We start from the raw sequence: 14,807 nt of genomic DNA, 5'->3' as shown, positions 1-14,807 counted from the left end.
GGAAGTCAAAACGATGTTAGTGCTTCATTGATTCATAGATTATCAGTCTCTTACTTAAGTGTCCACAAACTTCTACAAAATAAGTTCAACTTTTTTTTAGTTATAGTAATTGGCAGAAAAGAATTCATAGATAAGTGAGAATTGTTTTAAGGATTGGTTGTTAGACAGCGGTCGTCTTCAGGGAGTAGGGGCTATGTACTTTTGATGAATAGTGTTTTCACTACAAACAAGAGTATGGCTACTGCCCGCTCCCCTAACGGTAAAAGAATCATTCTCTTACTTAAATTAAATAAACAATCAATGAGAACAAACATACAATATATATTAATGTAAATGAATAAATAAATCTTAAAACGAGTGAAACTTAAATTGAATATGCAAATCAAGTTTGAATCGAATTAAAATAACTAAAAATAAGAGTTTGGGTATCGCCTCAGTGCAGAAGCCTAAAACCTACTGCCCCATTGGAGCTTTACGGTTTCTACGACACCGCCTTCTATAAAAACCTTATATGCCCCCAGGGCATAACTTAAAACCCTTGCCCTGAGGGTTGTGGAGGATTGTCCTCCTCAAAAATATATTTTCTATCTGGAAATCAACTACACTGAACAAAATGGCTATCTAAAAAGATTGATTGGATGGGTTTTGGGAAATGATGGGCGTTGAGGGGAGGGGCTAGTTGTACTCCAATCACATTCGACTATTAGAAAGGGCACTAGCCCTTTCATTTCCAATCGAATGAGCCTGTTTTGAAGTTTCTACGCCAACACCTTCTGTAAAAACCTTATAAGCCCCCAGGGCATAACTTAAAACCCTTGCCCTGAGGGTTGTGGGGGCGTGTCCTCCTCAAGAACATATTTTCTATCTGGAAATCAACTACGCTGAACAAAATTTTGATTGGATTTGTTTGGGAAAAGGATCGGCGAGGGGGTGAGGGGGGCTAGTTACACTCCAATCACTTTCGACTATTAAAAAGGGCACTAGCCCTTTAATTTTCAATCGAATGAGCCTGTTTTGAAGTTTCTACGACAACGCCTTCTATAAAAACCTTATATGCCCCCAGGGCATAATTTAAAACCCTTGCCCAAAGGATTTCGGGTGAGTGTTCTACTCAAAACATATTTTCTATCTGGAAACAAACTACGCTGAACAAAATGATTATCTCAAAATTTTGATTGGATGTGTTTGGGGAAATTATGGGCGTCGGGGGGGGGGGGGCTAGTTGCAGTCCAATCACTTTTAACTATTAAAAAGAGCACTAGCCCTTCAATTTCCAGTCGAATGAGCCTGTTTTGAAGTTTATACGAGAACGCCTTCTATAAAAACCTCATATGCCCCCAGGGCATAACTTAAAAGTTCCATAACTCCCCCACATTCCCTGAGGATTGTGGGGGAGTGTCCTCCTCAAAAATATATTTTCTATCTGGAAATCAACTACTCTGAACAAAATGGCTATCTTAAAATTTTGATTGAAATGCTTTTTGGGGAATGATGGGCGTGGGGGGGGGCTAGATGCCCTCCAATCATTTTCGACTATTAAAAAGGGCACTATCCCTTTAATTTCCAATCGAATGAGCCTGTTTTGAAGTTTCTACGACAACTGCTTCTATAAAAACCTTATATGCCCCCAGGGCGTAACTTAAAATCCTTGCTCTGAGGGTTGTGGAGGAGTTTCCTCCTCAAAAATATATTTTCTATCTGGAAATCAACTACGCTGAGCCAAATGGCTATCTGAAAACTTTGATTGGATGTGTTTGGGCAAACGATGGGCGTGGGGGGGGGGTAGCTATTTGCACTCCAATCACTTTCGACTATTAAAAAGGACACTAGCTCTTTCATTTCCAATCGAATGAGCCTGTTTTTAAGTTTCTACGACAACGCCTTCTACAAAAACCTTATTTGCCCTCAGGGCATAACTTAAAACCCTTGCCCTGAGGGTTGTGGGGGAGCATCCTTCTCAAAATATTTTTCTATCTGGAAATCAACTACGCTGAACAAAATGGCTATCTCAAACTTTTGATTGGATGTGTTTGGGGGAATGATGGGAGTGGGGGGGAGTTGCCCTCCAATCATTTTCGACTATTAAAAAGGGCACTAGCCCTTTAATTTCCAATCAAATGAGCCTGTTTTTAATTTTCTACAACAACTCCTTCTATAAAAACCTTATATGCCCCCAGGGCATACTTAAAACCCTTGCCCGGAGGGTTGTGGGGGAGTGTCCTCCTCAAAAATATATTTTCTATCACGAAATCAACCACGCTGAGCAAAACGGCTTTCTCATAATTTTGATTGGATGTGTTTGGGGAAATGATGGGCGTGGGGGGGATGAGCTAGTTACACTCCAACCACTTTCGAGTATTAAAAAGGGCACTAGCTTTTTAATTTCCAATCGAATGAGCCTGTTTGGAAGTTTCTCCGACAAAACCTTCTATAAAAACCTTATATGCCCCAAGGGCATAGCTTAAAACCCTTGTCCTGAGGGTTTTGGTGGAGTGTCCTCCTCAAAAATAATTTTATATCTGGAAATCAACTACGCTGAATAAAATGGCTATCTCAAAATTTTGATTGGATGTGTTAGGCTGAATGATGGGCGTGGGGGGAGCTAGTTGCCCTCCAATCATTTTCGACTATTAAAAAGGGCAATAGAACCCTTGATTTCCAATTGAATGGGCCCGTTTTGATGTTTCTACGACAACGCCTTCTATAAAAACCTTATATGCCCCCAGGGCATAACTGACAAACCTTGCCATGTGGGTTGTGGGAGAGTGACCTCCTCAAAAATATCTTTTCTATCAGGAAATCAACTACGCTGAACAAAATGGCTATTTAAAAATTTTGATTTGATGTGTTTTGGGGAATAATGTGCGTGGGAGGGGGCTAGTTGCCCTCCAATCACTTTCGACTATTAAACAGGGTACTAGCTTTTTGAATTTCCAATTGAATGAGCCTGTTTTGAAGTTCCTGCTACCACGCTATCTTTAACTACATGATATGCCCCCAGGGGATAACTTACAACTAATTCCCTGAGGCTTGTTGGGGATTGCTCTCGACAAAAATATATATTCTATGTGAAAATCAACTATGCTGAACAAAATTGCTTTCTCAAAATTTTTATTGGATGTATTTGGGGGAATGATGGGCGTGGGGGGGGGGGGCTAGTTGGACACCACTCACTTTTGACTGTTAAACAGAGCACTAGCCCTTTAATTTCCAATCAATTGAGCCTGTTTTTAAGTTTCTACGACAACGCCTTCTATAAAAAACTTACATGCCCCCAGGGCATAACTTAAAACCCTTGCCCTGAGGGTTTTGGGGAGTGTCCTCCTCAAAAATATATTTTCTATCCGGAAATCAACTATGCTGAACAAAATGGGTATCCCAAAACTTTGATTGGATGTGTTTGGGGGAATTGTTGGCGTGGGGGGGCTATGTACCCTCCAATCATTTTCGACTATTAAAAAGGGCACTAGAACTCTCGATTTTCAATCGAATGAGCCTGTTTTGAAGTTTCTACGACAACACCTTCTATAAAAACCTTATTTGTCCCCAGGGCCTAACTTAAAACCTTTGCCCTGAGGGTTGTGGGGGGGATTCCTCATCAAAAATATATTTTATATCTGGAAATCAACTACGCTGAACAAAATTGCTGTCACCAAATTTTTTTGGGATGTGTTTTGGGGAATAATGGGTGTGGGGGGGGGGGCTAGTGGCCCTCAAATAACTTTCGACAATTCAAAAGGACATTAGGCTTTTGAATTTTTAATTAAATGAGCTTTCTTGAAGTTTCTACGATTCCGCCTTCTCTGAAAGTATATTACGCCTCCAGGACACAGGATAAAAATTTTGCCCTGAGGATGGAGGGTGATTGATCTCCTCAAAAACATATTTTCTATCGTGAAATCAAATACGCTTAACAAACTAGCTATCTCAAAATGTGGATTGGATGTGTTTGGAGAAACGATGGGCGTGGGGGGGGGAGAGGTGACTAGTTACACTCCAATCACTTTCGATTATTAAAAAGGGCACTAGCCCTTTAATTTCCAATCGATTGAACGTGTTTTGAAGTTTATACAACGACGCCTTCTATAAAAACCACATATTCCCCCAGGGTATAACTTAAAATCCTTGCCCTGAGGGTTTTGAGGGAGTGTCCTCCTCGTAAAAAATATTTTCTATCTGGAAATCAACTATGCTGAACAAAATGGCTATCTCAAAATTTTGATTGTATATGTTTGGGGGAATTGTGGGCGTGGGGGGGGGGGCTAGTGGCCATCCATTAACTTTTGACTATTAAAACGGGCACTATAACTCACAATTTCCATTCGAATTAGACCCATTTTAAGTTTTTACTACAACCCCTTCCATATGAAGTGCCTCTGGAGAAAAAAATAATAACAAATAATAAATAATAAAACATCGGAGCCGTATGGCCTTTGCTATAGGCAACGCTACAGCGTTGCCTCTGATATGTCAAACCTTTGTTTATTTTTGGGGTATCTATCAACAAAAAGAGAACAAAACTGAACGATTCTCACAACAAAAGGGTAAAAATCCAAAAAGTGAAGCAATGTTAATGAAGATTTGCATCCTCAAATTGACAGCGAAGTCATATCTGGAGAACTTAGACTTTAGTAATTTTTATGAGAAATAGGGTCAAAGATGTGTCTCTTATGGTTCTCTTTTTTTTACCTGGGATAATTTTATTGATCCAAAGGTCAAATAATCTAGACACGGTATGTTTGAATAAAAACTAAAATTCCTTGTACCCTTTGAACTAATTAAATGGATGAGACCATACCAAAGCACCATCTTTGCTCCAAGCCTTTTTTTTATTGAATAAACCCTGAGAAAAACTCTTGAGAGAACCAATCTGTTGGTTGTATATTGCATTAGGGGCGGATCCAGTTTTTTTAGGGGGAGGAGGGGGGGGCGCAAAATAGGTTGATCCGAAAAAACATTTTAGGGGGGGGGATAGGTTAATCCGATAAACTTGCGTTAGCAGCAAGTTTAATTAACGCAAACTTGAGTTAATTAAGTAAATTATACTACTTTGGTCTACGCTAGGGGGGGAGAGCACCCTCCCCCCCCCTGGATCCGCCACTGTACTGCATTGACCGTCACAAGGAGTTTGAAATGTGTTACTCTTTTTGTTTTACAAAGTTTCAATCAGAAGAGCCTTAGCTGTACAGTATTACCCATAAATTGTCAAAATAGGATTGTCAAGTCTTTATAAATTGTCAAATCTTGAGAGAACCAAGCTGTTAGTTATTATTGTCTGCTTTAAAGGTCGAAAGGGTGGAGAGGGGGGAGCTGTTACTATTATACATTAATAAAAAGGGGTGCTAGGAACAGGGACGTCCCGAGGCTCATTTATTGGGGGGCGACCTTCGTAAATTTTATCGAATCGCTACCTGATTTATGCCAAATTTTCCGCAGAAATCAAGAATTTTGCAAAATTTTGGCCTATTTTGCAAAATTTCTGCCAAAATTTTCACTATCGGCGATAATTTTACCGAATGCCAAAAATTTTAGGGGGTGGTGCGCCCCTCCCCGCCCCCCTTCAGGACGCCTCTGGCTAGGAACCTGATGACTTGAATCTCTAGTCTTATTTTTTTCCTAGGAGGAAGCATGTTTAACGAGTTTCTAATTTTTCAAAACTAAACACAGAGGCCCATTTTGAACAAAAATACAAGAAATTACTGGTAAATATATAGACTTGAGATAAAGAAACAAATGTTTTTAAAAATAATGGTTAATAATCATCATTTGATATACATTCATAGAAAGAGAAAAGGCTAAACAGAGAGGCCCATCTTGGAAAAAAAAAGAAACTACTGAAAAAAGAAATCAAATGAAACATTAAATCACTAGCCAAAACTAAGCAAAAGGAACAACAATTGTGTTTTGTGCGCTATTATAATTATATTCCAGCGCAATATCCCGTAAAGAATTTTCTGTTATTGCTCAGAGATTTTCTTTGAAAAATATCATAGACAGCGTTACCTAAGTAAAGAGCGATGTGAGCACAATGCATCTTTTCTTTCTTTTGGTTTTAGACCAGGGCACTTTGTATGGAAGAAGTCGTCTTAAAAGCTTCGAAAACGGCTCATTCGATTGGAAATTAAAAGGGCTAGTGCCCTTTTTAATAGTCAAAAGTGATTGGAGGACAATTAACCCCCCTACCACGCCCATCATTTCCCCGAGCAGATCCAATCAATATTTTTAGATAGCCGTTTTGTTCGACGTTGTTGAAAGCTCCGGAAAGTATGTATTTGAGAATGACTACCCCCCCCCCCCTAGAGCCCTCAGGGCAAGGATTGTAAGTTTTTTCCTGGGGGTATATAAGATTTATATAGGAACGGTGATCGTATAAACTTCGGAGAGGGATCATTGGATTGGTAATCAGAAGTTCTAGAGTCCTTTTTAAGATTCAGAGTGATCGGAGGATGGATGAACCCCTCCCCCTCATACCTCGTATTTTTCCGAAATGTATCTGATAGAAATTTTGAAATGGCCATTTGTTGTCGTACAAACTTCGAAAAAGGCTCGTTCGATTAAAAATTTAAAGGGCTAGTGCCCTTTTTATTAGTCAAAAGTTATTGGAGGCCCCCCCACGCCCATCAATTCCCAAAACACATCTAATCAAAATTTTGAGATAGCCATTTTGTTCAGCATAGTTGAAAGGTCTGGAAATTATATCTTTGACAACCCCCATACCTTCTCAATACCAGAACATAATTTGCACTTTACTGAAAAAAATGGCCGTGGATTGTCAGTTTAGCATGCATATACTGGTACATATTCCTTAAAGTTGTAAATTTTTTATTTATTAAATTTAAAAAAGCTAAAAAATTTTAAATGTTTATTTAAATCATACTATAAACAACCTAGTCAAACTCAAAACGAGCTAACATTAACATGAGTAGGGCCGACAACCCCTCTGCTTTCTCAAGACCAGAACATAATTTGCACTTTACTGGAAACAAAATACATTTAAAATGTTTTCACTTTGTTTTTACTTGTTTAAAATGTTTTTACTAGATATATGAAGGGGGAAGTCCACCCCCTTGCATTCAATTGCAGCGCTAGTGTCTGGTGCCCTTTTTAAGAGTAACAAGAGATTGGAGGGCAAGCAGCTCTTCTCTCAAGCCCATTCATTTTCCAAACGCATCCTGTCAAAATTTTGAAAAAACCATTTTTCTCAGCATAGTAGAACGCTCCAGCAACTATGTCTTTAGAGATATTGGGCATGTCAATCCCCCACAATTATGCAATTGGCCCATTATGCTTTAAAACTAAATGTTGCTTTAAACTAAATCAAAAGCTATTGCATTTATGGTTGCCAATAAGACACCTCATTTGTGTCAAGATTAAAAATTGTTGAAAAACTTTTTTCAAAATACAAATAGCAACCCATACTAAAGATTCTTATAGGAAAAAACTGAAAAGATATAAAATATTATTTTTTCCGTCAGTAAAATTTTTTCCGTCATGTCGGTAAAAAACGAACAGAAATTAATTTTTTTTTTTTCATAAAACAAGTTTTCCAATGAAAATTAAACAGCTCCATTAAGCCAAGAATGAGCAAAATAAAGTAAAGTAATCTTCCAAGCGTAAAACTACCATAAATCACTATCAATAAATAAATGAAACTCAAAACGAGCAAATAACAACATGAGTAGGGCTGGTGACCATGCCTTCTCAAGACCAGAACACAATTTGCGCTTTACTGAAAAAAAAAAAATAATAATAAATGACCGTTGATTCTTCTTCTTCTATTTCAGCAACACATGGGTTTTTCAGTCGAGACTATTCAGCCCTTTTCCATTTCAACTCACTCTGTGAGTTGAAATGGTTGCTCCTTATTTATCTTGAATCTGCTTAGATATCTTGCACTACATCTTTTGATCCTAGGAGTTGAAATATTAGAAGATATGCATTGAATTCCGTGTTCTGTGTGCAGATATGGTCAGCTAGACTCTTACCTGATAGTGAGATTTTGTGGTGTTTGAAGCACTTTAACAGTTTACATTGCAAGGTATGCTGTGCAGACGTCAGCATATTACATTCAAATAGGCAATGGTCAGTTGCTTCATTTTCTATATTGCAATGTCTGCAAAGAGGGGATGAGGGAGTTGAGCCACTTGAATTAGGAAACTGACACGAAAACGCCTGAAAATTTAGCCCATTCGAGCCAAACCGAATCCTATAATAAATTTTAGAAAGGTCCTTATTGGGGAGTTATTAGTGGATTGTCAGTTTAATTGACATATACTTATATTTCTTCCTTAAGGTTTTAATACTTTTTTATTTATGAAAGTAAGAAAGGTGAAAACATTTCAGACGTATTTATTTCAGTATTCTGTTTTCATACTTTACCCTCCTTCCCCCCTAATGTACAAATATATAGCCCAAATTGCATATTCTCAATGTATTATTTCCACCTGTAACTTGTTTTTCCAGTTTTTGTTTCGTAACAGTTGATTCAACTTACAAATACGCGGATTGAAGCAGCTGAGACGCCTTGGGAGATAGATGAGATATATATAATTTGGGTATATATTTGCACATTAGGGGGGGGGCTTTGGGATTAATTATAGCGGGACTGCGTGCAAAATGTGTTAATTATGATTATTCTACATATTATAAAGTAAGAATCATTAACCTAACTTCACTTCTTGAGTTTGTTCTGAATAATGAACAAGTTCTTTTTATTCACCTTGTAGTTTATTGATGTTGTAAAATAGCGTAATTTAGTTGTGGACGAGGCCAAAATTATGGAAGCTGTTTTTATTAAAGGATTCTTGAAATCTGCTCTAGTCAAAGAGACTAGACATATTCATAGTCAAAGAGACATTACATTTCACAGTAATGTAAGCCACCGTTTACCTTCTGAGCGGCCTCTAAAATTAGAAGTTTAGTTTTTAAATAGCTAAATCTTCTCTCATTTCATTGAAAACATTTAGAAAGAATTTTTTAGGTATAATTCTAGACTAGAATAGTGTTATTTAGTATACCATAGAATATCTAGAGAGTTCCGCACCGCGGAAGGTCCTTCTCCGACAAAGTCTGTTCAATGCTTCCTATTTGCTCCATCCTATGATATCCCACTTTCCGTTGAGCATTTTCTTACAATCATTTCTCTCCTCTTTTGACGACGGCTTGCTTTCCCTTTCAATATACTGTCCTTTCCAACTTTATGTGTTCTTACTTACGCTAGTTTGTAATTCTAGTGTGAATCTAGCCTTTGAGAGCTCTTCAACAACCCTTGATGCTAAGCAGCTGTGAAAGCTCCTCCTTCACTCTACTCTGATCAGGACTTAATTGTTGCCCCCTCTTTTCCTTCTGACTTAATTTAATTATCGATTCTTCAACTCCTTATCTGTTCTTTCATTTGCGCTAGCTTGTAATTCTAGTGTGAATCCGCCCTTCCAGAGCTCTATATTTTGACTTTTTAATTTTTCAGCTTAAATCCGCATAAAGAAGAACGATTTATTCTACCCCTTCTGCCACTTTCAATTTTTATGGCATCTGTTACTGTTGTTCAATGGGAGGAATGGCTTATCAAAAATAGATCAAAGGCGGCCAGATTGTAAGTCCATTTACCTACACAGTTTCTAAGATTTTTTTTGTATATGCATATATATATATATATATATATATATATATATATATATATATATATATATATATATATATATATATATATATATATATTTTTCTTCCAAGTCTAAAAGGCATCGATATCTTAAATTTTTACCAATTTTACCGAAATTTTACCATTTTTACCAAATTTTACCAATGAGAATTTTAGCAAAGCTATTTATTTCCTCAGCATTTCTGGTGTTATTTTGGTTAGAGAGTCTCTATTAGTCAAAAATTTTAGTTCTAACATTAATTTTCAAGGGGGGGGGGGTATTATTTTGGATAATGAAGGAACATGTTAATTTTATGACTTGGGTATTCATGTCAAATTCTTGTGGAAACATAACAAGTTGCCAAGACCTCAAATTGGCGTATCCGGAACATCTTGAAAATGACATGGGAGATCCACTTGAAATTTTGTGTGTAATATTTATTGGAGTGGGGGGGGGTGTATAACTCAAATTTTAAGTTACCACGAGTGGCTGAGAAGGCCTAAACATATTTTGTTTCAAATCTGCCTAAAAGTTTTTTGCACTTTGAGTTCATGTAATCTATTCACGGGGAAGCAGCGATACGAACCAAAAGACACTATATGTGCCCGGGTTACCAAAATAAGGTGTCGTCAACATCTCAGGAAAGACTTGGGGAATGGAGTTGAAGGTTCCAGAAGATCTTGAAGGGTAAAATTGACCTCAAATTTTGATTGGGGGGAGGGGATGAACTAAATGAAAATCACTATGCGTATCAAGTCTACCAATGTATATGTGAAAATCCAGGTTATCATGTGTATCTACAATATCTTGGGTAAGGGTTGGGAGTATTGTTGACACATACAGGTAGTGTAGTGTAAGGGGGGGTGGAGTTGTAAAAACTTTGTTCATCTGATTTTTTAAAACTTTTTTTCACTACAACCTCCAAAAGGAATTAAAATATATTCACTAAATAAAAAGATAGCATGTGTTGCTAGGTTATCAAAATAACGGATCCGCAATATCTTGGGAATGGCTTGGGGCATCAAGTTGAAACTTCTTAGAGAGTGTTAGGAGGCAATTAGGCCTCAAATTTTTACCCGGAGCACAGACAGAGGGGGGAGACTGTTTTTCAGATTCATCTAAATGTTTTTACACTATTAGCTCACTGTGACTCAGTGGACAGTATGTGTTGCCATATAATCAAGACGCAATATGTGCAATATCCTGGGAACGGCCATAGGGATCAAGCTGAAACTTTCAGGGATTGTAAGGGATGGATCTTGAATTTTGAGTTGGAGGAGGAGAAGTGTCTAAAGATTCTGTTCTTAAATCTGTTTAAGAATATAGGCGTTTAGTGCTCATGTGTGACTACAGTATATTCCTGATGAAATAATGAGGTAATTTGAAAGACAGCACATGCGCCTGGGCTACAAAAATGGTGTGTCAGCATTATCTGATGAGCGGTTTGGGTGATTGAGTTGAAACTTTTATGGGTGTTTGGGACGCCTAGTGGATCTTGCATTTTGACTTGGGGGAGGAGTCAGAAGTAAATCAAAAGAGACTGCATCGAGGTTATCGAAATGGCATTTGTCTAAATTCTCGGGAATGAGTTGTGGAGATTTAGCAGAAACTGTCCGAGTGTTGGGGGAGCAGCGGTAAAGGGACTTCATATTTTATGTTCAGAGGTAGGATATGATTGGTCGACAAATCTGTGTCTAAAGCCCACTTAAAATTTTTTGCACTGTAAACCCAAGCGGAATTTTGAATCTATTTATTGTGAAGTAGTGAGGTAAACCGAAAGACAGTATATCTGCTCATGCTACAAAATACTGTATAACCCTCTCCCTAGATCTTACCCAGCCCCCTAGTTTATTTTTTAAACAAAGAACTTCTTTTTATAGGTTTTTTTTTTATTGAAAATACCCTGTTGGGGTATCTTCATTAAAAAGTGAAAGGAATAAAGCAAAATAGCTCCCCCATATCTTGATAATTTTGCATTTCTTATTTAATTATATATCATTCGTTGCAACACCTTGTAAGTGCAACTACTTGCGTGTTTTGCCTTCTTTCCCCTGCATTTCCGTTAGTTTATGCCACTGAGAGACCTTAATAAGGACAATAAATTTTCGAAGACAAATGTGTTTTTATCGATTGTTAGTGCTAGAATTTGAATCTTTTTACGTTGATCTCTTTTATATTTTAGGCAACTTAGACACCGTAGTTAAACTTTCAGGGCCAAGGAGCTTCAAGGAACGGAGCAAATTTTCAAACAAATATTGTTGTATTGATTCATGACACCCTTTCTATTTTTAATACAGTAACACAGAATTATTTTTCATAAATGACTTTGAAAACAAAACATATTTACAACAAAATATTCGGAGATTCTTTTAATAGAATGGTATATTAAGATCCGCGTATATTCAAATGTCCACGGAGTGGGAGTCAAGAAGGACTGAAGGGTGGGAGTCAAATGTCCACGGTGTGGGAGTCAATATGTCCACGGAGTGGGAGTCAAGACGGACCAAAATTATGCTGATTATCAATCTATATGAATAAAATCCCCCCTCCCCTTCTTTCGAAATTTATAAGTAAAATATTATGCCAACATTGTTGCACACAACCAAATTTGATCATTTTGACTGAACGTTCTAATTTTTTTCAAAATTTAAATTACAATCAAATACTTTTAGAAAAATGAAAAGACGTTACAAACATTGCTAATATTAACCAGTAATAAAACTATGTCAATTAAAATTCGAAAAGAAATGAAAAAAAAATTGGATTTTTTTTTCAAAGTAAGAGCCATATTAAAACCAAAGACGAGTAGAAATACAGTCATATAATAATTCAAACTTTAAACGAAAACACAACTACTGTGAATGAATAAATGAAACCCATAACGAATGGGCAAGGCCCATTTCTGAAAAGCGGCACCGCCTCCCTAAACCTTCTAAAGTGAGACCGTCATTTGGGCTCGATTGAAACAAAATACACATTTGAGGTATACAGATTGTTTCAAATAAGTTGAGGTACAACAGAAAAGCTCGCCTTTATAATGCAATTAAATAAAAAAAACAAGTTTTTTTAACTGAAAGTAAGGAACGACGTTAAAACTTAAAACGAACAGAAATTATTCCGTATATGAAGGGGGCTGTCCCCTCCTCAACGCCTCGCTCTTTACGCTAAAGTTTTTTTATTGTTTAAAAAAATAGAGTTGTGAGAAAGTCAAACTTTAGCGTAAGGAGCGAGGCGTTGAGGAGGGGACAGCCCCCTTCATATACGGAATAATTTCTGTTCGTTTTAAGTTTTAATGTCGTTCATTACTTTCAGTTAAAAAAACTTGTTTTTTATATTTAATTTTTGAATGTTTTTGAATTAATGCAGGTTTTGATTTTGGCTCACCGTACATGAATAATTTAAACAAATTTTGCATATTATATTTGGTTAAATGGCTTTCTCAAAACTTGTTTAATTTTATTTACGAACGTTTTTATTAGTAATAAATATACGTAACTTAGAATTAACTTACGTAACGAACTTCTATATTCATAAATTTTTAACACGTATATTAGGGGGTTCGGCCCCTAGTCAATACCCTGCTCTTTAAACTATAATTCGAATTTTTTTTCCAGTTCTTTAAAAATGACCTCTTAATCACAATCAGTTGATCAGTTGAAAAACTTGTTTTTTTTATTTAATTCCTGATCTTTTTCTTTAATAATGCTGGGAAATCCGGCGCGCCCTTCCTAGCAATGTCCCTTCCCCCATCAAGGCTTCCTTCATGGAACGAGCCTTCCATATGGCCCCCGACCCTCTCCTTCCCCCACCTACCAGAAAAAATCTCCTCTGAAAAAGTCTGTATACTTCCCAATAACCAATACTATATGTTAACATTGAGTAAAGTTCATAACTTTCAGCCCTCCCTCTGGGGGCTTCGAGGGATTAAGTCATCCTAAAAGACATATTTATCATATTTTCGACCATGCTGAACAAAATAGCTATCTCAAAGTTTTGATCGGGTGACTTTGGGAAAAAAATGAGCGTGGGAGGGGGCCTAGTTTCCCTCCTTTTTTTTTGGTCACTTATAATGGGCACTAGAAATTTTAATTCCCTTACAAATTACCCCTCACACTATTTTCTAGGACCCCTGGTGCGATACTAACACCCCTGGGAAAAAAAAAAACAAAAAAAAAAAAAAACAAATAAACACGCATCCGTGATATTTCTTATGGCAAAAAATGGAAAATTCCACATTTTTTTATATAGGAGCTTGAAACCTATACAGTAGGGTTCTCTTATACGCTGAATATGATGGTGTGATTTTCATTAATGTTCTATAACTTTTAGGGGGTCTTTCCCCCTTTTTTCGAAAATCAACCAAATTTTTTTCAGGCACGTAACTTTTGATGGGTAAAATTAAACTTAATGAAACTTATATATTTGAAATCAGAATTAAAATCTGATTCTTTTGATGTATCTATTGGTATCAAAATCCCGTTTTTTAGAGTTTCGGTTATCATTGAGCCGGGTCGCTCCTTACTTACAGTTCGTTACCACGAACTGTTTGATTGCACTTCCCCATTTTTTGTATTTGGGTCCTCTTTGGAGAATTTTTCCCGAGTGTGATAAACGTAAACTTCGATCTATTTTCTTTAACTACGCTAAATTTCTGCTGCGTCTCCCACTTTGGACCAGAAATCCTTTTCTTATTAGGAATTATAATATAGCAGACCCAACTTCAGCCATCCTTAATCAGATCTCAAAGTTCAATAATGATGTTAAACGCCATCCGTGGTTTGAAATCCTCCGCCAGAAGAACTCAGTGTGTTTTTCTTTCGCTTTCTTTTCGTCTCTTTTGTTTGATTAAATAAAAAAAAACAAGTTTTTTAAACTGAAAGTAAGGAGCGACATTAAAACTTAAAACGAACAGAAATTATTCCGTATATGAAAGGGGCTGTCCCCTCCTCAACGCCTCGCTCTTTACGCTAATGTTTGACCCTGTCTCACAACTTCATTTTTTAAAACAATAAAAAACTTTAGTGTAAAGAGCGAGGCGTTGAGGAGGGGACAGCCCCTTTCATATACGGAATAATTTCTGTTCGTTTTAAGTTTTAATGTCGCTCCTTACTTTCAGTTTAAAAACTTGTTTTTTTTTATTTAATTTCTGATCGTTTTTTAGTTAATGCA

The 14,807-nt window shown here is 36.9% G+C and overlaps 1 protein-coding gene across 1 annotated transcript in view; it reads left to right on the top strand.

Annotated features, from left to right (window-relative positions):
• LOC148944600 (GPI mannosyltransferase 3-like) overlaps positions 1–14,807 on the top strand; it is a 95,406-nt gene that overhangs the window by 43,197 nt on the left and 37,402 nt on the right. Inside the window, exon 6 of the mRNA XM_089100645.1 lies at positions 9,467–9,592. Within this exon, the coding sequence (XP_088956771.1) occupies positions 9,467–9,592 (126 nt within the window). The remainder of the gene's footprint in view (positions 1–9,466; positions 9,593–14,807) is intronic.

This window comes from Artemia sp. Qi Xiang Cuo, chromosome 14, assembly GCF_049724085.1.
Source record: "Artemia sp. Qi Xiang Cuo chromosome 14, ASM4972408v1, whole genome shotgun sequence".
Classification (NCBI taxonomy): domain Eukaryota; kingdom Metazoa; phylum Arthropoda; class Branchiopoda; order Anostraca; family Artemiidae; genus Artemia; species Artemia sp. Qi Xiang Cuo.
Note: the sequence above shows the minus strand (reverse complement) of the source record. Positions and strands in the feature narration are given on the sequence as shown.